General features: G+C 30.7%; 4 protein-coding genes across 6 annotated transcripts in view; 3 read left to right on the forward strand and 1 right to left on the reverse strand.

Moving 5' to 3' along the window:
• Positions 1 to 554: 554 nt before the first annotated feature.
• LOC118074096 (sphingosine-1-phosphate phosphatase 2-like) lies at positions 555 to 2395 on the forward strand. Its single transcript, XM_035095007.1, has 4 exons — positions 555 to 1044; positions 1117 to 1318; positions 1410 to 1634; positions 1946 to 2395. The coding sequence occupies exons 1-4, from the start codon at positions 579 to 581 to the stop codon at positions 2361 to 2363; spliced, it is 1311 nt and encodes a 436-aa protein (XP_034950898.1). The 5' UTR covers positions 555 to 578; the 3' UTR covers positions 2364 to 2395.
• Positions 616 to 3810, reverse strand: LOC118074097 (PIH1 domain-containing protein 1-like). Of its 2 annotated transcripts, XM_035095010.1 has the most exons (3): positions 2728 to 3810; positions 2602 to 2643; positions 616 to 677 (listed from the first exon to the last, which is right to left on the reverse strand). In XM_035095010.1, exons 1-2 carry the CDS (start codon positions 3613 to 3615, stop codon positions 2611 to 2613), a joined length of 921 nt encoding a protein of 306 aa, XP_034950901.1. In that variant the 5' UTR covers positions 3616 to 3810; the 3' UTR covers positions 616 to 677; positions 2602 to 2610. The 2 variants fall into 2 exon arrangements, with proteins under 2 accessions (XP_034950901.1, XP_034950900.1); XM_035095009.1 differs by lacking the exon at positions 616 to 677 and having other exon boundaries at positions 2506 to 2643.
• A 148-nt stretch (positions 3811 to 3958) lies between these two features.
• Positions 3959 to 7564, forward strand: LOC118072795 (maternal embryonic leucine zipper kinase-like). Its single transcript, XM_035092912.1, has 13 exons — positions 3959 to 4261; positions 4382 to 4532; positions 4620 to 4729; positions 4806 to 4959; positions 5040 to 5146; positions 5384 to 5551; positions 5635 to 5832; positions 5911 to 6052; positions 6140 to 6226; positions 6499 to 6571; positions 6683 to 6830; positions 6904 to 7007; positions 7096 to 7564. The coding sequence occupies exons 1-13, from the start codon at positions 4118 to 4120 to the stop codon at positions 7370 to 7372; spliced, it is 1863 nt and encodes a 620-aa protein (XP_034948803.1). The 5' UTR covers positions 3959 to 4117; the 3' UTR covers positions 7373 to 7564.
• Positions 7565 to 17222: 9658 nt separating this feature from the next.
• The window catches only part of sv (shaven), an 85218-nt gene continuing 78935 nt past the window's right edge, over positions 17223 to 23505 (forward strand). For both annotated transcript variants that reach the window (XM_035094944.1, XM_035094946.1), the window contains exons 1-2: positions 17223 to 17390; positions 20856 to 20962. The gene's annotated coding sequence lies outside the window, so the exon portion shown is untranslated. The remainder of the gene's footprint in view (positions 17391 to 20855; positions 20963 to 23505) is intronic.

A 23505-nucleotide genomic window follows, 5' to 3' on the forward strand; every position in this document is an offset into this window, starting at 1 on the left:
TCGAAAAGAGTATCTAATGAGTTGTTTTTTACCAAAAGGAACGAAGTCATTTCAGTTCCACTATTTTTACGTTTATAAATTTCAGGAGGATGGAATTGGAGCAATGACACTACCCACACATTTTCAGTTTTTTACTTTGATCGAAGCGGTAAAAAATTGCATAGCGCGCAGTATAAAGCTTCAATCTGCAGTATAAGATGGACTGTGTACATGTGGTTCGATAGTGCATATTTTGATTTTGACTCAGTGGGATATTACGTCAAAACATCTAAGCTTATCTATAATTCAAAGTTCTTAACATAAAAAAGTATACATTCTTAACAGTTAATTCATTCTTGATAGTTAACATAGTAATTAATCTAAATTAAATTTTTTTTTCAGATATTATGAGTTGGCCTTCTTTTAAAAATACTTTTTAAGTAAGCTGAAATCATATTTCATTATAAACAACACATAAATGTCATACAAAAGTACACATCTTATTTGTTTATTACATTATAGATTAATATGTTACAGAAAACGAAATATTACAATGAAAATTTATTGCAATTCGAATTAAATGTGATATTGAAAAAAAAATGTTGATTCAAACTATAAATTATTTGAGAGATCCTCACTTGGTGGCACACATTCAAGAGTTTTTTGGTATTGATGTACGAGAGTATGAAAGATTACATCTGAAAGAAACGAGAAAAAAATCAGACTGTATCAAACAGCAAAATGGATGTGGATCAGTAGAGCTACATGAATCTGAACTAAATGGTTATGTATCAAAGAATGTTCTTCATCGTCATTCAAAAATACGCAACTTATCAGAACCAGGAGAGAATTCAAGTTCAACTAATGATGTTGATACTTCTTCATCTGATATCAAAGAATTAAAGCCATTAGTGAGAAACTACTTTTGGTATTACTTATTTTTGTTCAGCACAGAGCTTGGTGATGAAATATTTTACACTACTTTTATTCCATTTGTTTTCTGGAATATTGATGCTGTTGTCGGACGAAAAGTCGTCTTAGTTTGGTCGATAATCATGACGATTGGTATGTTTTACACTTTTATTGATGAAAATAAAATTTATTTTTGCATATAAAAATAATTCCCAACGTTTCTAGGTCAAATTTTAAAAGACATTATATGCTGGCCTAGACCTGAATGCCCTCCGGCAGTCAGACTTCAAAAAAAATGGTCCGAGGAGTACGGCATGCCATCAACACATGCATGCATTAGCGTCGCCATCCCATTTAGTATGTTAATTTTTACTACGAGTAGATATAACTGTCCAATTGCTTTCGGAATAACGATCGTTCTGATATGGTAAGAAATAGCTATTTTTATACTAATCAGAATATTTATTGGCAATCATGTTTTTATATCTCTCACTGGTTAATCAACTTTTTTGTAACAGGTGTTCATTGATATGCATCAGTCGACTTTATCTAGGAATGCACACAGTACTAGATGTTATCGCTGGATTGCTTTTGGCGATAATTTTAATGATACCATTGGTACCATTAGCTAATATTCTAGACTATTATCTTACTAATAATTTTTGGGCTCTATTTATTTTAATCTGTACAAGTATTACTCTAATTGTTTACTATCCATGTAGCGATAGATGGACATCTACAAGGTAATTGATAAAACTTGGCTATTAATTAACAAACAAATATTACCGAATCATCGGCTTAGAGTGTGACCCTGCTAAACCCATTTTTAATTGACTGAATTTACTAATTCTTCTTTTATTTTATATTATAAAGAATAAAATAATACACTAACTGTATTAAAGCCCTTTCTTATAATTAATTTCTATTTTTTAAAAATGATTTTTGTTCCTACGGTAAATTTACTTATGGTATTTAGTAGGTTTACGTTCTAAGCTGATGATATGATAATTGTTCTGAGTCATCCCTAATTAAATACATAATTGATCTATTACAGGAGCGATACGACAATGGTAGTATCTGTAGTTTCAGGAATTAACTTTGGCACATGGCTTAACAATAAGACTGGATTGATGTTGCGTCCATTATCTTTACCGCCGTATGATATAACGTGGCCGACGTTAGCAATGTTTTTACATATGATTTTAAGAACAGTTATCGGATTTTGTTGCATGATTCCCAATAAATACATTTACAAATATTTTATTTATAAAATAATGTGTGCCATACTGGGGATTGATGCTACAGAACTCAAAAAAAGTGAAAACTCTTTAGAAAATAAGAATAAAACTCTTGTTGATTTACTCTATAAATTTATATTTAGTTTTATGTTTGGTATTTATGCAATATATTTTTTACCACGTTTGTTTTACGTAATTGGGTTAGAAAGGCCTGCTTTTTATACAGAAGTGTAAAATATACACTTTATTTAACTAATTTTATTACTGTTAACAATGATTCTTATTTTGATACATTAATTTAAGTTGAAAAATAATACGCTTCAAAGCTTAATCAAGCTTGATAGATAAAAGTTAAACCAAATACAATATTGATTAAACAATAAACTTGATACTAATATTTTATGGAAAAGAAAGCAATAAATAATTGTGTAAAAATAACAAATGAAAGATAAAAGTGAATAAAAATAGTTACTGCTTTATGTTATAGAATCACTGGCATATCCAATCTCAGTACCTGAAAAAATATTAATTATTATTAATAATTCATCATTTATAATAAAAGAACAAAATAATTAACATTATTTTATTTTCTTTTTACTTTTAGATTTTCATCTAGAGATGCTGTAACTTGATCCTGTTGGATTTTAAAAGGCACAAAAACATCAACAGCATAATGAAATTTGGATACAGCTACAACTATTCTATCACTACCAACATGAGCTTCAACATCATCTTTAAGAGTTTGATTGGTTAATTTAAAATAGCCAATTAACTTTTCGGGATCTCCTTCTTTCGGTTTCCTTAATATAATGTATTCAGATTCATTAACAGTTTCGGATGAATTTCTTTCTGATGATGGCTTTTCAGGTACTATAGGCTTCTTGGTGCTAGGTAATTCTTCAATTAATGGTTTAGGCATCACAGGTTTTCGAACCTCTCGTTTTTCAACTCTGTGGTCCTGGAGAGTTCCAGTAACTTTTTTGTTCTTCAGAATAACGTAGTTATTAGAATCTAAATTTTTATCAAATTTAGATTCGATAGCTGAGATTATTGTTAGAATGACAAATGTTAAAAAGTGCTTTTGGTTCATGATTTTTTTAAAAAAGTCTGAGTTGATTGCTACATCATACGTTGAACATGATGTACCATCGTTACTCTTTTCATATCTTTCATTTCCAATACTCATAGGAATTACCCAAGAAGGATTACTTTCATTTAGAAGGGCAAAAAAACGTTCATCAGAAATGTCTTCTGGAGGTGGAATACCCATGTTCGTATGGCAAAGATTGATAAATATTTTTTCACCAGTATCAGTTTTGATTTTAATACAGATTCCTGGTACAGGTCTGAATGTTACTGAAGGCACATTCGAGTGTTCTAAAGATTTAAGAATATTATCCAGTTCTTCATCTTCTTTTGAAATTCCTGGTAAACGAAGTGAATTTTTCAAGATATTGTCATCAACATCGAGAAGATTATTCGGCATGGTGCTGGTGATGATTGATTTTCTTATATCTTAATAAAAAAATTACATTCAAGCTCAGTCGCAGGTATGAATACACTGTCAATTAGCCTATTTACTACAATAAAACTTTTAAATGATATTGAATGATGAAAAGACGTTTTTTTCAAGTTAACTATCGTTGAATAAACAACACAGCAGTATGGATGCATGTGATGAGTTTTGTGCTCTGTAATACCGACGAATTTATTTTACCGACTGCTATTTAGTTCAGTTTTTACCGGCGTGGCGCTACTGTTGGGTACCACGCCATCTACAGTTTTAAATATTTTCGAACCGCCAATTCAACCCCACTCAGTCGCGTCATGCGTAATGGCGTCTCTTGATTGGTCACATAACTGTTTACGTTAAAAAAGTTTCTCTTGAGAGCTTTAAAAAAATATTCCTCGTTCATAGTGATGATAAACAAATAAATTAAGTATTTATGTTATATTCTATTAAGTAATTTATTTCATTAAATGATAAAATGGGCCGATATGCAGCACTTAGAGGTTTATACGAACTCGAAAAGACTGTTGGCTGTGGAGGGTTTGCCAAAGTCAAGCTGGGAACTCATATTGCTACCGGAGAAAAGGTAGCAATTAAAATCATGGAAAAATCAGCTTTGGGTGTAAGTTTATTCGTTTTAATCATAATTTAAAAATTATAATTTAATATTTATAAGAAATGAATATTTACTAAAATTTCAAAGGTTAGTAAATCACAACAATATTTGCTTTTGTGTTTGTAGGAAGATCTTCCCAGAGTTAAACTAGAAATTGAAGCCTTGAAAACGCTTTTACATCAACACATATGTAGATTGTATCAAACCATTGAAACTGAAACTCATTACTTCATGGTAATGGAGTATTGTTCTGGAGGAGAACTCTTTGATCATATAGGTAACACGGTTTTGACACTTGATGTATTTTAATTACTTTCGATTATTCTATGAAGATGATCTTGACACGAAGTATTTTATTTTCCAGTGGAGAAAAATAGACTTACTGAAGATGAATCTCGAAAATTTTTCAGACAAATCGTTTCAGCTGTAGCATATCTCCACAGTTTGGGCTATGCTCATCGAGATTTGAAACCTGTAAGCTGACTTGAGAGAGCAATTATTAAATATTATTTTCTTCAAAATTAATTTATGTAAATATTATGCTTAACAGGAAAATGTTCTACTCGATAGAGATCAAAATCTGAAATTGATTGATTTTGGACTATGTGCCAAACCAGTAGGTGGAATGCAATCCCATTTATATACATCTTGTGGTTCTCCTACTTATGCAGCACCAGAACTAATATTAGGAAAAAAATATTTGGGTAATTATTGATAAGACATTAAGCTTGCTAACTTATATGTTAAAAAACAATTATACTAAAATAGTTATTTATTTTAACAGGCTCTGAAGTAGATATTTGGAGTATGGGTGTATTATTATATGCATTACTATGTGGATTTTTACCTTTTGATGATGAAGGAATCGATAATTTATATAAAAAAATTTTGGTAATTGTTCTAATAGTTTAATACGTAGCCTATTCCATAAGTCTTGCAAAAACATTTTGTTAGATTTATTTCCCAAAGCTTACTAATGAAAGTTTCATCACAAAGTTCATGCATGAACTTGCAATTAATGGAAGACTATCATACGCTTAGATTTGATCTATTATAAAACTTATGGAACAGCCTACTTGAAGTTTATAATGAAATTTTTCATTTCAATAATGAATAATGAACTTTCAGAGTGGAAAATATGATGAACCTTGTTGGCTATCGAGCAGTAGTAAAAGTTTAATTCGTGCAATGTTACAAACTGATCCAAAGAAAAGAATTACAATAGACGAGCTTTGTAATCATCCTTGGATTACAGCTACTTACCTGAATCCTGTTGTTTTTAGTAAAAAAAATAATGTGAGTGAATAGCAACATCTCTTTTTTTGTTTTTCTTGATGAAATCTAATGATTTGATATCTAATAATTTAACGACATTTTAGATTGAAAGAAATGATGATGTTTTAAGAACAATGGCAGCTATTTGTGACGAAACAATTGATAATTTATGGAATAGTTTACTTAAAAGTATGAGATCAGACTATAGGACAGCAACTTATCTTTTATTATTAGACCGAAAACGAAAAGGATTATCGTTAAGAATATTTCCAGCATCAAAAAGCTCTCTATCATCACCAGCGGTAATAATTTTATTCTTAAGCAGTGTAGATTAAATTATCAAGAGAAGTACTAAATAAGTAATAATTATACACATATAGGATAAGGATAAAGCTCCGCAGAACACAAATGAAGTTAACACAGTCATAACTCAGCTGGATAAATCACCAAGACAAAATTTACAAATTAAGCCGAAGATAGATCAGCAAACTTATAATATTTTGCCTCCAACACCAGATACAAGTGAGAATAAATTAACAAATACTTGAATGAATATATTTAAAGTAAGGGTTGATCATTGAATTCATCAATAAATAATTTTTGTTTTAGCACCAGTTCAGTCGACAAGTACAATGAATCCACCGCCCACAGGGCGTAAAAGAATGCGCAATAAAGAAGACGACGTATCTTCGCCTGGTGAGTTATCTAGATAATACCTGAAGTAATTAAAGTTACAGTTACTTTCATTACGGTTTACTCCTAATTAGATGAAGTTGTAATGTACCTAGTTAGAAAACTTTGACGTAAAAATACTGCATGCCACAGTAGAAATACACGCACCTGATAATTAGTTCAGCGAAACGTTTAGAAATTAAGCTTTACTGATGTTAAAACCTTTTTTTTTTCTTCATTATTCAATGTTAAAGAAAAAACATTGATGGTTTTGAAATTCATTTGTTCTGTTACAGTGCCGTTGAAAAAACTTGCTGAGATGCACAAACCTGATCCTACACCTGTTACTCCTACAGAAAAACAGTCGAAGTAACTATACTAGTTATTTTTTACTATCAATGCAAACAAATTTAAACAAGCAAATGTACTTTTTACAATGATTAAAATATCGTTATAGAATATTACGATGATTTTTTTTAGAGGTGTTCAAACTTCAACACCTGGCAGTGCTCGAAAGGTAATAATGGGTCTTGAACGTGGTATAAATCGCGTTCGGAATGTTCTAACTCCTAAAAGAAAACTGAAAAATGATGAGCAGCAAGATCGACCGGCTATTTTAAGTGGAAAAGTATGATTCAAAAGCTTTAAAAAATTCTTTTTTTAATTTTAAAATTTTATTTTAATTGATTTCAATATTTTAGGGTTTGATTAATGTTTCATCAACATCAAGCAACTGTCCAAAGCAAGTTTTATTACAGCTTAGACGCGCTCTACAACGTAAAGGCATAATTTGTCGACAAAAAGGGTAATTTACATCTTCCTAAGAATAGTAGAAGTTGTAAAATAAATGAAATTTTTTATTCTTCTTTCTACAATGTTTATTACTATTTTAGATTCATTTTACAAGGAGAAACTGAGTCTGTCGACAGTGAAAATATCAAAGAAAGTACAAAACCTTATTCTTCACGAAAAGCTTGCTCTTTTCAATTAGAAGTTTGTCTGCTGGACGGAATTTCTAATGATAAACCGATGGTAGGAATTAGAAGAAAACGATTGAAAGGTGATGCTTGGGTCTATAAACGTGTATGTGAAGAAGTATTAGCTCTTACAGCTGAAGTAAGTGCTTCCAATAACGTTGATGAAGATGCTGAGTTAAAGTGCCTCATCTAGATGAGTAATCATGATATCATTTTTTAATTTTTTTATTACATGACAAAAATATAAACATAAGCTTAAGTACTTAATGGTCAGCATAATAGTTTAAAGATTTTTTAATCATTTCGACGACATTCATCGAAAAACTTCCAAGGCTGTGCAACAAATACTGTCGAACTTTTTAATAATTAAACTGATTTACTGCTACCAAGTGTTGTCATTCGTTGGAAACTTCAATAGTTCATAAGTTTTAATTGACAACAATATATACTTAATTTTTTTTATGATAGTTTTTAAGTCATAAGTTTAATTTTAATATATTTAGTAGACTAAGTTGCGTTTTTGAAAGGTAAAAAATATTTTTAGATAAAAATAATTTTATTCTTACTAATTTAAAGAACAAAAAGGGTTTTAAAATATTTTTCGTTTGCAATAAAGCGCGTAAAATGTAAAGAAAACGAGTTTTTTGTTAAAAAATAAAATGGATAACTCGTTCTTCAACTGTTGAAATCCTTTCATGTGATATGTAAAATCTAGGCTTGAATTTATGTTTGAAGATATAAAATATCGCGGCTCGTTTGAACCAGAGTACTTTGGCACGAGGAAGCATAGACAGGTGAAGTTATAAAATCACCACAAATCGATCACTATAAAGTGAAGCCGCTTCCATTTTATTTTATGGCATCCTAAGTAACGTCCTTTTATCTCTTCCGCTGAATGATTCACAAGTCTCGTGTGCTCCTGATCCTTTTCCTCTGTACAATATTTGTAAATTCCAAAAAAGATTACCTTTTCGTATTCAAACTATTCTAGAGTTTCAAATTTAGACCAAGTCTCTATTCGTTTTAGTTTTATTTCATCATGTTCAATATTCTCCCTTTTTTATTTCAGTTTTATGTAGGTTTAAATATTGCATATTGGCGGATGATGACTGGTTAGCTCTTCAATACTTCGAAATAAGTGTGATGTTCTAGAATGATCTGTTCTTTTGAACCATCTTTCATGGATAGAATATTTGATAACTTTTAGAAATCCTTCTTATTTTACAAATATTTAGACTTTAAATGATGCTTTCAAATTTATTGACGGTACGTAAATTGTACGTACGTATAACCGATTTTTTTCATTTTCGATATCTCGAGAACTATTGAAGATATCGACTCCAGACAAATTTCATTCGAAAGATGATACAATGAAGAATGTCTAGAAGGAGTTTAAACAAATTCGGTTCAGCCATTTTTGTTTATAACAATTTAAATTTGTTATAAATAATTAAAAATGGTTTTAATTCATTGAATGATCATTACTATGATTATATTCGATGAATATCAATAAAATATTATTCCAAATAATTTAATGTGATTAAACAATAAAAAGATGACATGGAAAATGACGGATTTCCATGAATGGGAAGTTCGTCGTCAAGATACAGGCTAATTTTTGAAACTATTTATTTTTATTTAATTCATTACAAAGTGATGAGTTTTTATTTCCAATAAAATAATGTTAATGACGCTCTTAACCTGTTGAAAGGGGTTAAAAAATATTTTATAACATGTCTGAATGATTGCCTTCAGTGTACATATACGTATTAATATTCGACTTATTAATTCAGGTGATCTTTACTATTGCACGATTGACCGTACAGGCTGTTGCACATATACCAATTACCGTCTCTTGGCGAGCAGTTAATTAAGCATTGGGGCAATGAGCCCCGCCGATGTATTTTCTGCGATAATGATTATCCGAGAAGGTAATTGAGTGAGTGTAAGTAGGAATAAGGCAGACCGCGGTTGTGGCTACCATTAATATAATATGAAAGAGGAACCGCGATATCTTCGTCTCTTTTTTTTGCTCTTTCTATCTTTTTTTTACTTTATCGCATTCACCTTGCGTTTTGTTCCGCGGCGGATACTCCTAAGGAATAAACTCCTTGGCGGTACCAGTTGGACTCATAGGATAGTGTCGGTCTAAGTAAGGCAAGTGAGTCGAGTAAGGATGGCACGCGCGGTGTGTTCTATCGCTTCCGGGCATCAGCGTGCTCGCGAGCCGCGGCTAATTGCTCTTTAATGCGCAAGTGCGTTGCTTTTCTATATACCTTTCGCGATTCACGGACCTAGATTACACTAGAATTCTCTTCTTCTTCATTTTCGTCTCGTGACGCAGCGTAACATGTCTGTCACTTGTCATTAAAAAAATTTATTAAGCGATAAAAAAAATTTTTTTAAATTAATTAGTTTCTCTTTTCATTTATTTTGATGTATATTATTCGAATTTTTTCTCTTTTTTGATTGTTATTTATTACCTATTATTGTTTCCCCTTGTTTCATTTCATAATTGTGAAATTTACTCCAATAAAAAATAATAATTAATACATCATTAAAATTTTTGCTGTTAGAAAGTACAGTACTTTTAAAAATGAAAGAATTTCATTTAAATTGATTAAAAAATGTCTCTTTTAAATTTCATAAAATGTTGTTTATTTAATTATTATTGACTATTTATATTTTTTTTATTAATATATTATAATAAATAATATATAGAGTTAATATTAATGTTAATTCCAACAAAATGATGCAAAATTTTGATTTTATTAATTTTTTCAGTGCATAAAAATCATTTTATTAATTATTTTTTTTATTAATAATATTTTAAATATGAAAAAAATGTATTATTATTCAAAAGAAAATGAAGTTGTAGAGATGATTTGAATGCAAAAAATCAAGATGATTCAGTTAACTTTGAAATTTATTTGTTTCTATTCTCCAACAGTGTAGGAACGAAAGGGTAGCTCATACATATTTAGATACATTCGCAAACATGCGGAGTACTTTCCGGAAAAATGAATATGCAGTTCTATGTTTTATTTAATTTTCATTTTATTTCATCTTCATTGTATCCACATTTTTATTATATATATTTTTTATACCACAATCTCCTATTTCTATGTTTCGCTTCTGCATTTCAAATTACAAAGTATCTTTTAACATAGAGTTATGTCTATGAGATAAAGTTATCATGAAAGTTGATGAAATAAAATGTTTAAAAAGAATAGTAAAAATATATTATGAACATCATAAAATGTGATTGTGATGAGCACAAGTTCTATAAAAATTGTTGCCCCTTATCATTAGAGAGGAAACGGAACATTAAATTGAGTCCGACGAAGGCGGGGTGTTTCGGTGGGTGCGTCCGAGATTTCCTGTGTACTCGGGCATCCTTTGAATACTTAGTAACAATCGATTCCTACAAATAACTTAAGGAAAAAATTTAAAAATAACCAAAAACTTTATTTAATAAACCAATCCTCTCTCACTCTAATAAATCCTCCCATTAGTCATTTTTTATTCAATCACATCCTTCAATTTATCGTCTTTAATCCAACTAATTTATCTTCAAGAAATAATTTTTTTCAATTATCAAATTATATTAAAAATAAAAATTCAGGCAGTCATAGGGACTATCGATAGAAGTGAAAACTTAAAACTATAAAATAATAATAGTTTGTTTGAATTTATAATTAATTTTAGTATTAAAAATTCATAATTTGTAAATTGACCTTATTAATATTAGCCTAGTTTTAACATCTATCACTATTCCAAGTAATAATTCTATTTATTTTTAAATACTTTATTTATTAATTAAAATGCATTGAAAATAGTTAAACCTAATGTTTTATTTAAAATGCTTCAATCTCATAGCTATAGATACACTCTTAACGTTAGCATATTGACAAGTTTATCCTTTGCTAAAAATGGCTTAATGCACCTAAAGAAGTTTTCTCTTGAAAGGAATGATTATGAAGTATAATGGAAGTTAAATGATATTTTTTATTTATGATTAAACTATCGTTATAATCTAAAGAGTTGTTATAAAAGCAGCAGTGATCCAGCATTATGTGTAAAATTTGTATATAATGGTGCTATGTACATATGTAATATCTAGGGACCGCACATAATAGCGATATCATAAGATACGAACCAATAGTTTCAATTGTATGGAAATATGTATCTATGAATGAAGACACTTTCATTTATGAAACCAGATGCTTGTGTGCCGGACACGAGCTGTAACATCCTGCTATTATAAACCCTCATATTTTACCTTTGTCGCGATTCTTGACCTCTTTAAAACCCTTTCAAGTTTGTCAAATTTATGATTTACTATTCCTCTGGGTATATGTGAGTAATTTTTCACTGCAACTATTGCATTTTCAACTTAAGAAGTTGTTATTGTTGTTATTATTAGTTGGAAACAACCCCTAAGATGTTGGAGGAAATTCCAGAGGTTAAAAGTAAAGAGTGAAGAGTATGAAGACGAAGAAGAAGAAGGATAGGTAGAACAAGGCTAAAGTCGTGGACTGTAACGCTTTCCGGTCAGGTGCCGCCCTGACGATTCTTCTCTTTCTAATTTACTTCCCTCCTCAATTTTCAAACGAATAAAATGTTTAATAAAATATAATTTTCATTCTATCTGATAAGTCGTTGAAAATAAAAACAGTAATTAACATTATTTTAAATAAATAATACAGTAAACTCGTTAAAAAAAATTTCTTTTAATATAATTCAAAACGATTTCTATCATTAACATTGTAGACTACTTAAACATTCTTCAGACTTTTAGTTTAACAAAGTACTTTCAATTAAATCGTACTATAAATCTTGAATGAATAAATAATAATAATAATACTTTAATATTTAATTCAGAAGAAAATATTATTTTTACATTGCAAAAGAAGTTTTTTCTATACAAAAGAATATTAATTTAATTAATAAATGGATTATCAACCAAGGGAGAAAAGTATGATATTCCGACCCGGGTGTAGAATTGCATCCTAAACCGAAGGCAAGGGTGGTCAACACTCAGGTAAGGATATCTTACTTTGCTTCTATGGCCAACATATTATTTTTCATCATATTTATCTGTTCTGAGGTTAGAAAAGGGACGTATTCTGTTTGCACATGTGCAGACGAATTTTTGCCTTTCTTGTGGGATAGAATACGTCGCTTTGCGACCTGAAAATAGGGAGCAAAGTTCAACTTTGAACAAGGATATGAAAAAAATTATTTTTTTATTGTTTAAAATAATCATCATTCAAAATTTTGATTTTCTTAGTTGAATAAAATATTACTTGTTCACAGTAAATTGTTTTCTCAGTGTACGCTGACAATTACGTAAAATGACTTGAGAAATAAATATAGACGGTAGAATAAATTTTCATGATAAATAAATGAATGAATGAAAATGTCGAGACAGTTTTGATGACAATTCAAAACGAGTAAAAAACCGTTTCTAGAATAACCGACAAATCGTGTAGTGTAAATATAAAGATTTCAATATAAATACGATGAATATGTATTTTTACAAAAAAATATTTAAAAGAGAAAGGAGAGACTGAGGATGATTTTCCTGTCATTTTGTATAGCAGTTAGGTACTGCAATTATCGTGCTACACCTCGGGAACCCTTGACACAATGGCAACGGCCGGGAGTTTCACTATAATTATCTGTCCGAAATCTCCTGCCTCCGGAGGTGACTTCCTGCGTCGAGTGGACAATGACCACTTGCTGCAATGGCAGACGCGCGCTCCTAATATCTCGACAACGATCTAGTTCGCGGAAGTAGTGTAGCAGATAGTGCGGGAGGATAATATGAACGTCATGATGATGATGGCAGTTCAAGTGAACGGGATGTGCATGAAGTTTTTATGTGATGGAAAAGAAGGGAATATGGCACGCTAGGAGAGACAGAGATTGTAGGGGGAAAATATGTAAGAAAAAGACAAGAAGGATTTTAGCGAGCTCGTGCGCGAGGCTTTCTGGAAGGAGGATATGATGGCTCGTGGCGTTATGCTCCGCGAGTCGTTATGCTCCTCGAGCACCACCGGACCATAAGCGAGGCTACTTCACTCGACTCCAAGCTCCACGCCACGTTTCTCATTATTAACACATCGGCGCCGACCGTGCCCTCCAAATAAAGCCACGAAAAATCTTTGCCGCAAAAGATTTAACCGCCATCAGTTTACGGGACTTGAGGTTTTGGGGATTAGGCCTCTTTCAGACTCCAACTCATATCTTCTGTACACCTGCTTCCAATCATTTTACTCTTCGCTTCATCCATTTCCAATCAATGATTCTCTCTTCTCTGTGACCATTCAACCTGATACGTTTCAAAATATTACTGCTTTATTTTAATTTATAATTAACACTATTAATACTTGAACTTCAACAACATTCTATTGATTAGAAATCCTACAAATTTAATTAAAAAACAGATTTCTCGAATTTTCTAAAAAAAAGTTCGACGTTCTAGAAAATTCAGTTGCAACAAAAAGGATATTTTGGAGCATTGACGTGGTCCGATAGATGGAAAGTAGAGTCACGTTAAACACCTAGGGTAAGTCCGAGGTAGATGGCTAATTGAAATAATTTATAGAATCGTTGACTAAATATCGTTAGTAGCTGTTTAGTTTGCTTCGCATCGTACGTGGAATCAAAGCTATGACTATAAATTATTTCGATTGGCCATCTCTCCCGGAATTACCCCATATTTTATTTATCTACTCAAAAAATAAATCGTTTTTTTATCTACAAAAAATTTTATAAAATTTTCTCGTGTTTAGTTTATTAAATAATTAAGAAACAATAAATAATAATTAATAATTATTATTAAAAATTCATAAAACCAATGAAAATGAGATAGAGGACACTGTTCAAATACAAACGTACGGTTTTCTTTCGAAAACGAAACGTTAAATCTTATCTAAAAAACTCATTAGTATATCACTTATTGTAAATAAATTGAATAACATCAATTAATACTTCATATTACGCGTATATTATTCAAACGTTACTATTAAATTATGTAAACAAATTTTTTTTATCGTATAATATCAAATTTCTTATTATACAATTTTTTTTGTATTTTTAATTGTCCTTTGTTTGAATAACTGCCGAATTCAAGCTGATTACCTTAAATGTGATGAAATGAACGAAAAAAAAATTAATTATAAAAATTTGTTTTAACGTCAAGTAGAAAAAAAACATTTCAACATAATTCATCAACAGGAACCAACAACAATATTACAATTAAGTAGATAATAAGCAGAAAAAACTGAAAATAACTATTTAATATTCAAGGTCTATTGTGTGAGTGTGTGTTGTTAATGACTAAAAAATGCACTTGAAGAGATGTATCTCGGGTGAGGAAAAAAGTAAAGAAAAAAGTTGAGCGTGATGAGTGATGATTGGGACGCCAATGGTATCTAGGCACGAGCCAAGTTTGCATACATCGGTTTCTGCGTGGCATAGCAGGCGAATATGCTTGAAGTCTTTGACCCGGAGTTCCTTCTGAGGGAGCCATCCGGGGGAGCGTTCAGCATGCGTAAGGAGCGTTATATCGTATAACAAATGAATAAGAAAGTAAAGCAAGTCCGAGAGAATAAGAAGGGGCCATAATGTATATAGAGGGGAATATAAGACACTTGTGTGGCCGAGTATTGAAGGGAAGGTGCGGGGGTGTATTGCCACGCGCTACCTATCCTGTGCCTCTATCAGCCTGCCATGCCATGTAATGTAACAACAATTCGTCACACTCTGCTTGCCCGCGCACACGATAATTGCGCTCATTACAGTTATTTAAAAAAAATAATGATAATAAAAAAAAAAAGAAGCAACCGCGAGAGGTGATCATACTGCGATATACTATCGCACGCGGACTCACTCACGAAATGGATAACAGGAAAAAAGTATTAAAAGATACATCTAGAAGAAAAATGTAAGAAAATTGCACGGAAAGTTACATTCTTGGGACATATTTACTCATTTAGATGATAGATTATTTTTGTTATGCTTCGAAAAATTTGATTCTTCAGAGCTACATTGCTTTTTTTTCCTTCTACATACTTCTATCAAGAATAATCATTTATTTAATATTTTTAACTTTTCATTCAGAAGTTATTCTAATGAGATCAATTTTTAAAATTCGTAATAATGTCAGAAATTTATGTTTTTAGACATTTTAAAGCATATTAGAAAATTTAAAAATAGATGTCTGTACGTACGTACATTTGTACGTACGTATGTCAAGTTTTTTTCGTTTTTTGATTAAATGATTATTCCTATGATTATATTCGATAAATATCCATAAATATATTGTTATAAATCCCTTCATGTGGTTAAATAATTATATTGTTTATAACAAAAGCAATCCTTTATAAACAAAAAGAATAATAGATGCCAAAATTGCAAAGTTTAATAAATGTTTTTGCAAATTAATTTTATGGCAACCTATTTTTAAGGATAGCACCATTCTGTTTTACGTGAATTGAATTAATAAAAAAAAATTTTCTTCTTTTGAAAAAGGATCGACCGATTTCTTATGACGATAAAGTCTTACGAGATGTCGTAACGTTGTTGCAGATTGTCAACGAGTTATTTATCATTAAAGTAAATTTAGAACACTCAGTGGCATACAGTTGGGCTTCTGCGTCTGTTAATATGTTAAAACTTACCTCAGTTCACCTCGTATATTTTGTTCTCAACTTTTAAGATACAAAGTTTATCACTATATCAGCACGGTTAACCATGGGCCAAAGTACCATTTCTATACGAGACTAGAATTCATAATTCCCCGGAGAAATGTGAAATATTTCTCATAAAAAAGAAAAAATGGTAAAAAGATTTATTAACTTTTCTTTTTTTCTTAACAAAATTTTAAATTATCTCTTGCGTTTGAAAGAAAATTTATTAGAATTCTTTTAGCTTGATGTATTTCAATAATGATTTAACTTAAAGACTCTGAACTGCAGAGTTTGGTACCTAACCTCATCGTTTGAAGTTGTCGGAACAATGCAGCATTGTCCGGTTATGGAATGTATCTAGTCACTATTGCAGTAGTTGCAATTTTTCTTCAGCACTTTTTCTTTATTATTTTCTATCCTTTGAAATAAATTAAGTCAAAAAACAACCAAACAAAAGTCTACACCGCACGACATAAATGGGGTCCAATTTAGAAAATTTTTTTTCGAGGTTATACATGCAATTTTCTGTATCCTTTTAAACCAAATTCAGACATTATGCTATAAAGAATGTAAATATTAATTAATATGACAAGTAGATATGACAAAAGTTAACTAAGATCTAATGTCGACAGATGGCATCTTATTTCCATGAAAATTGAATTTGGCAATTTTGACAACAATACCATTCCGGTGTTTGAAATGCAAATTTATAGAATAAAAAAACCGTAAGGGCATTATAATTTATATTACTACATGTGGCAGCGGTACTTCCGCTGAGGGCATAGGCGCAGTTCCGGTCACTCCGGGTTGGAGATCCTACATCGCGAGATTATGAGCCCCATTCTCGTACAATAGATCGTCTACCTCACTAATACGTCATCAAAAATAACCTCCTAGTGTTAATTTGTCTTATAAACATTTTTTTTTTCAATCTAATTTAATCTTTGTTATTCAGTCATTTTCAAAGCATTGTTCATTTATTTAATTTCATCATTTAAATTATTTTCCATCAACTTTATTCTATTTTTGATTTAAATCATATTTTGAATATCCTGTCTTTCATTAAAACCGTCATTTAGTTAACATAAACAATATTTCATCATTTCCTTGATGTTAATTTTAGCTGAACTTAACTGTATTATGATAATAAGATTTTTGAATAATCATCATAATCCAAATTTGCCTTCTTTTGTGAAGTCAACAATCATTTTGATAGTTTCCTGATACCTTGATAGGATCTTTCTAGCTTCTATCGCAGACTTGGCCTTAAAAATAGCTCTAGTATAAGCTGCTGTTACTTCTGATACTAAAATTTGTGCTTTTCTTATTCCAGCTTGGAAGAAAGCCTTTGGATTGGTGTACTCTCCTGATGCCAGAACTGCATCTCTAACTCCTTTTTTGATCAAGCCAATCAAATAGTTGTCATCTTTGCTGAATTCTCCATTGGAAATCTTTTTCAACGCATTTTCTATTGCAATATCATTAGCTGGAAATGATGGAAATAATCAATCTGTAAGTAGACAATTGGTATCATTGATAGTACCAATGATTGTATTTACCTGTTTTATCAATTGATGACTTGGTGATGATGAAGTTGACACTAGGGACAGCAGAATGTTGTCCATAAGCATTGAAGACACTTACTACTACCAATAGAATGGTCAAGATCAAGATATTCTTCATGGTTGTGGATTGATAAACTGTGATTTTGCATACTGTAAGACTGACTTTATAGGTATTTATTCGAAGCAAGTAGGGATGTTATGTAAAATAGCTCTGATTATATGGTTAATAAGAATGATGATTGATGATTTGATGGAACAGTAGAGAAAGTAAAGCAAAAGATGTCATTAGAAAGACTATTTTATCGAAAAAAGATATAATTTAAAAATATAATGAGTGAAAATAATAAAATAAATAACTTTCGTCAACGAGTTGAAACGGTAATGATTTAAAGATGAGAGTCAGATTAGAATGAATTGGGTTCCGGTTTGGTAACATTGTTCATGTCAAAAAGGGATCTTTGATGTCGAGCAACAGGTCGTCCGTTTCTCTACTGTACAGGATTACGGCCCTCAATGTACCTCAGTAAAAGTGCGTGAGTCGATATACACTGAGGGAGAGCATCCAGCCGTGGTTCCTGTTCACCGATTTTACCCCTTTCCTGCTACCATATCTATACATGCTTTTATATAAATATTTCCTCCCTTAGCCAATTATAGACTTTCCTTGATAGGTGAATTAATTTTTTTGCTTCATTTGAATGATTGGTTCCAAGTTGGCAACATTGTTGTTGATGGCGTTGATAAAAGCTAGCTAGCATTATTCATTTATTTCTTTTTCTTCAACCTTAATACATAATAATATGTTGCCCAATGAGTTTGTAGTTTGTTGAGTTTTACAAAATATCATAAGTAAATTTATATCTTATGTATAATTTGAATCCAATGCTGAAAGTCTCAAACATGTATGTATATTCCTACCAACATATTGTTGGCACATTGGACTTTAGTCAACGAATAACTCTTGGACATTTCTTGGCTCCAAGGCGTGTACGAATGTCGATGTAGTATGAATGAAAATGTAGGTACTTGCAGTTGTAAATAACATTTCATTCATGCAGGAAAGCAGGAGTCCTAACAGTCTTCCGGCATGCATTGCACATAGCAAAGGTTTATACCGCTATAATCATAGAAAGACAAATGTGTATTATTTCTACATCCTGTTACTTATACTCTATGCATTTCTCCTGGACTTGGTGATAGTCTAGCCCTGCTCTTACAAGTATTTTCCCTTGGTCATTACATCACGAGGGATGTGGCTAAAGAATATGATGAGTTTTTCATTTTTTTCTTTTTTTCAGCTGTCAGACAATTGTTATTAATATTTAAGAGTGACGAAGGACGTACATGAAATCTATTCACTTGCTGTTAGGTTGGATAATAAAAAAAATTAAGAGACACAATGATTATGATGAAGGCTTCAGACACGAAGCAATACTGTCATGAATACCTTTCATTGCTTGGAGCATTAATCCTTATAGCTAGATTGACAGCATTGATACTGCACTGATTTCCTTTGTAAAACTGCCGGTTGTGCTCTTATAATCTCCAGGTTACGTCTCAATGTTCATGTCATGATCAATATTTTTACTTTTCTTTGCAAAAATATATTTTGTCCAGTCAAGCTTATTCTTGAGAAGTTCTATTCCATTTTTACAATTGTAGTTTGGAAAGAATATTAATTAATTAACTAGAGCATCTGAGTTTGACACGTCATAAAATTACTTATTTTATTGATTAAAAATATTAGAAAATAAATGAGCATTTTTTTGTTGTTATGTGGAATGAAAAAAGAAAAACAATTAAATACTAATTTCAATATTTTTTAACTTCCCATTAGGAAATAATTATATATTATTTATTAAAATTTCAATTTGTTATAAACAATTAAAAATGGCTTCAATTTATTAAATGATCATTACTATGATTATATTTGATGAATTTATCTTATATCATGATAACTATTATGTTTAAAATTTTCAATCTAGCATGGTTGTATAGTTGATTCTTCAATGATCTCTTTATGGTTTAATTTGTGCAAGTATTGAAGTTGTGAAACTTAATTGACTTATTCAAATATGTATTGAAAAAGAATTAGTTGCATTCCTTCAACATTCGCTTATAACCATTTTGAAGGCAGGAACCTGAAATTTGTCACGATTACTGGGTGGTTCTGACCAAACTGGTTAAATTTAATGACTGTATATATCAAATCCTTTTTTAAGGTACAAATCCGTGAAATTACTAATTTCTTTTTGCCTAAATTTTTAGAATGACTTCTTTTGTCTAGAAATCCATCGTTTATGGATAGGAATAGTAAAAAGTTGATAGTTTAAAATAGAATTAAATAAACATAAATCAGTTCTAATGATTTCTTTTAAGCTTGTGTCATAAAGATTCTCGCAATCTTTCTGCTGTGTTGGATTTCTTGAAGAGAAAAAATCAATTATTGTATATCTTTGATTGTTGTAAAGAGAAAATATAGACAAGTCGACATTTCGACAGGTGTATTAATAGTCACGGTCAGTAGATGAAAGAGAAACCGGAAGATTAATTTCACGATCCTTAGTATACTGAGTAGATTAAATAAATAATAATAAAAGTGGATTGAAAAAAAAAAGGTGAATAAATTTTTTTTGTATCACAATCCAGCCAGAAAGCATTTAAAATAGATCCAAGGGCATTGTAGAGTATCATAATGTATCTTAAACAAAGCTTGAAAATTTTTTTGTTATGTTAAAAAGGGTGTATTGTCTTGTGTGGACACTGTAAGAAACAATAGTTTCACTTCTTACTTCTCAACAATCGTGATACACCCGTTTGACTAGTCTAGACTCACACAAATTATATGATGAGATTGTTTAGCTTTAGCAAAAGTTATCTTATTAAATAAAAAATCTCATTTTTCATAAAATAAAAAATATCTAAAATAAAATATTTTATTGAATTTAATGAAATTTATTTTAATATTTGGTTCAAGATTATGATAAGTTTAATTAATTATTTATTTATATTTCAGTAATTGTGAATTATTTTTATTTTTTTATTAATATATTATAATAAGTTAATATTATTAAATTTCTTACTTTATTTTCTGAGATACCATGGATCTTAAAAAAAATGATCAATTCAATGAAACAACACTCAGATAATTCTATCCAAAGTAATTGAACACAATAAAAATGTATTCTTTCAAAGAATTAATTTTTTTTTGTATTATTATATCAATTAATTTGAAATAATATTACTTGTTCATAGTAAATACTTTTTCTTAGTATATACAGTGTATTTCAAGTAGAAACTTAGACTTTTTTTCTACTCATTTACTACTTGTATGGATAGAAACTCTCAAGATGATTGTTGCTCGTGGTATAATAATTATTATTGAAATGCTTTAACCATTTTTCTTTTTCAGATTTCTGATGGTAACTTTTAGTGAACTCTTAAAACATCAGAACAGTAGTAACCGTGCAGTTGATGCAGTCCGATAGTTCAGCTCTGATTCACCAAGCCTGCTGATCTGTAAGTACAATCACGAGCACGTGGACTTTCTCTTTATTTATAATAATAATTTCAAGTAATTGATATTAGTTTATAAATAACATTATTCCATTGAATAATCAAATTAAGCACACACAAATTTTTCAATTACTCCACTGATTTATTTAAACTTTCAACAATGAAGTTATCAACTTACCAGCTGCTTCAATTGGAGAAAAATTCAATAACTTCAACCAGTAATAGCAGGAAAAGTAGACATAAAAAAGAAAGAATTGTTATGATAGAATGTTTGTTATAAAATAATAGGTAATTTGTCAGATGCAGTAATGTCGACATTAACTAGGTGCTAATGTTGAAATCCGGTTTGGCGAGAAATAGATAGATGAAGGTACGAGTATATGGGCAGAGTTGAATACCCAGGGGCTACTGCACCAACGCATTTCCGGTGGTATAGTGGTTCAATTCTCTCAGTCTGTATTATGTCTGGCCCAATTTAATCTACACTCGTAGTCAGATGGAAGTCGATCGATGATTGCCGATTATCTAAACCGCAAACTTCTCGTTCATCTTTTCTCTTTCACACTTGTGAACTCCATGTCAATAATACACAATAATATACACCTGGTGAATGTTAAGATAACACTTGCAAAAGGGAAATATTATTATTGTGGTGAACTGCCAGAAGCTGCGGCTTTAATGTTCAGTAATCATGTAAGAATAATTTGATCTGTAGAATGTGTATTCGATCAAACATTCAGCAGTAGCTTTCGGTTACATTTCAATTTATTTTTCTTCTACATCTTTTTTTCGAAATTCAAATCACTCTCTACTATAGATATGAAGTTGAAAATGATTTTTTTTTGTTCCCCATTAGAAAGTTGTTGTAATGGGGTCGATTCATAATTTTGTCACGTTTTAAGACATTTAAAGGAATATTAGAAGGTTTAAGTACTGATGTCTGTACGTACGTACACCACCGTCAGAAAATTTAGAATCACTTGTAATATTAAATGTGTTTCGAATTATTTTATTTTATTATACAAATATTTAGATTTCAAAGGATGCTTTCGGTAGTATATGTACGGATGTACGTACGTACAATTGTACGTGCGTGTATCAAATTTTTTTTTTTTATTGAATGATCATCATTATGATTATATTCGATAAATATCAATAGAATATTGCTACAAATAACTTGATGTGATTAAACAATTGCTTTTCTTATAACAATAGCAATTTGTTATAAACAAAAAAAATTAAAAAATGAGAAAATTATGGATTTTAAGAAATGGGAAGTTTGTTTTCAGGACATAAAGTGGGCTCCGATCAGTTTTTGTTATAATTATTATTGTTATTACACTGTAAATATCAAATTTGAAAGTGTTTTAAAAGTGACTAGAATGCTAATTAAATGAGCAACGTCATATTAAAATACATCAAATGCATTGCAATAAAACACGACGATTTGAAGTGTAGAGTAAGGTAAAGAATTAGAAGTGTTGATAATTAAATTTCTCAGGAGTTTCTGAGCAGCCTAGAGCTGTTTTCTTATAATAATACTCTCTGTTTAGCGTTTCGCACAAATAAGTCCTCCAAGCCATCGTTCTCACCATCTTTTACAACTTGATTCTTCACTTCTCAATACTTGTCCATCTTCGATGATCGTGGGAGAGTCATTTCTGTGCCACTCTCGTCAACTCTTTTTCTGTAAATCGATCATTTCTTTACTTAGAAGTCAAATACTTCTTCTGTCTAGTCAATCGTGTTGAAGTAAATAATTATTACTATTTAAGCTAATGTCTTCTTTAATAACTTTTGACGGAGAACTTTACTGCTAATTATTATTAAAAAAATATTTTTTTTCAATTGTATGTGAGTTATTGTACAAAACAAACGTTGAAGTGTCTATAAAATAATAATAAATTATTGATAAAAAAAATCTAGAGAAAAAAGTCATCGTCACGATTGTGTAATAAAGAGAGATTTCTTTTTTAAAAAAAGGTCATTGGACTGATATTTTCGCGAGTATTGTGAAATTGGCTTGGATCATGGTGATTATTGATTATATAAAGACGAAAAAAAAATAGGGGGGGAAAAAATATTAAATCAAAGAAAAAGTACTAAACTTCTTAGAGATTCAAATCGAAAACGGAAAAGATCGGGTCGCAGGAAGTGACCAATGAGCAGCGGGAAAAAGAGTTGAGTGAAGAGGGAGCAGAAGGGAGTGAGGGTTCGAGAAGGAAACTTAGTAAGAAGACGAGGGCAAGAAAGAGAGATCAGGAGAGGAGAGAGGCAAAGTTAGAGGTAAATTGTGAGGCAGAAACGAAAGAGAGGGCTTAGGTTTCCTGGCCAATGAGAAGCTAGTGGGCGCCGCGGGTAGGAGGAGACAGTTCCGCGCCGACAGGCGACGTAATCACCCGCGGTTGTGTCCGCTCGTCTCGGCCCCCCTCCCTCCCACCCTTAGGGTTTCTTCATTCTCTTCTTCTTCTGTCTTTTAATTTACATTTAATATCATCGTCATATTATTGTCTATACTTATGTATTTTTCACTCCTGTTCAACATC

Source organism: Chelonus insularis, unplaced genomic scaffold (genome assembly GCF_013357705.1).
Source record: "Chelonus insularis isolate UGA/USDA-ARS -01 unplaced genomic scaffold, ASM1335770v1 contig_131_pilon, whole genome shotgun sequence".
Taxonomy (NCBI): Eukaryota; Metazoa; Arthropoda; class Insecta; order Hymenoptera; family Braconidae; genus Chelonus; species Chelonus insularis.

What these genes read in the sequence shown, in the direction of transcription:
- LOC118074096 (XM_035095007.1), top strand. Translation starts at nt 579, where the DNA reads ATGTTGATTCAAACTATAAATTATTTGAGAGATCCTCACTTGGTGGCA. An exon ending in ATAACGATCGTTCTGATATG is followed by an intron (nt 1,319 to 1,409) that starts GTAAGAAATAGC and finishes TTTTTGTAACAG; the next exon opens with GTGTTCATTGATATGCATCA. An exon ending in GATAGATGGACATCTACAAG is followed by an intron (nt 1,635 to 1,945) that starts GTAATTGATAAA and finishes GATCTATTACAG; the next exon opens with GAGCGATACGACAATGGTAG.
- LOC118074097 (XM_035095010.1), bottom strand. Translation starts at nt 3,615, where the DNA reads ATGCCGAATAATCTTCTCGATGTTGATGACAATATCTTGAAAAATTCA. An exon ending in CTCTAGATGAAAATCTAAAA is followed by an intron (nt 2,644 to 2,727) that starts GTAAAAAGAAAA and finishes ATATTTTTTCAG; the next exon opens with GTACTGAGATTGGATATGCC.
- LOC118072795 (XM_035092912.1), top strand. Translation starts at nt 4,118, where the DNA reads ATGGGCCGATATGCAGCACTTAGAGGTTTATACGAACTCGAAAAGACT. An exon ending in AGAACTCTTTGATCATATAG is followed by an intron (nt 4,533 to 4,619) that starts GTAACACGGTTT and finishes TTTATTTTCCAG; the next exon opens with TGGAGAAAAATAGACTTACT. An exon ending in ATTAGGAAAAAAATATTTGG is followed by an intron (nt 4,960 to 5,039) that starts GTAATTATTGAT and finishes TTATTTTAACAG; the next exon opens with GCTCTGAAGTAGATATTTGG.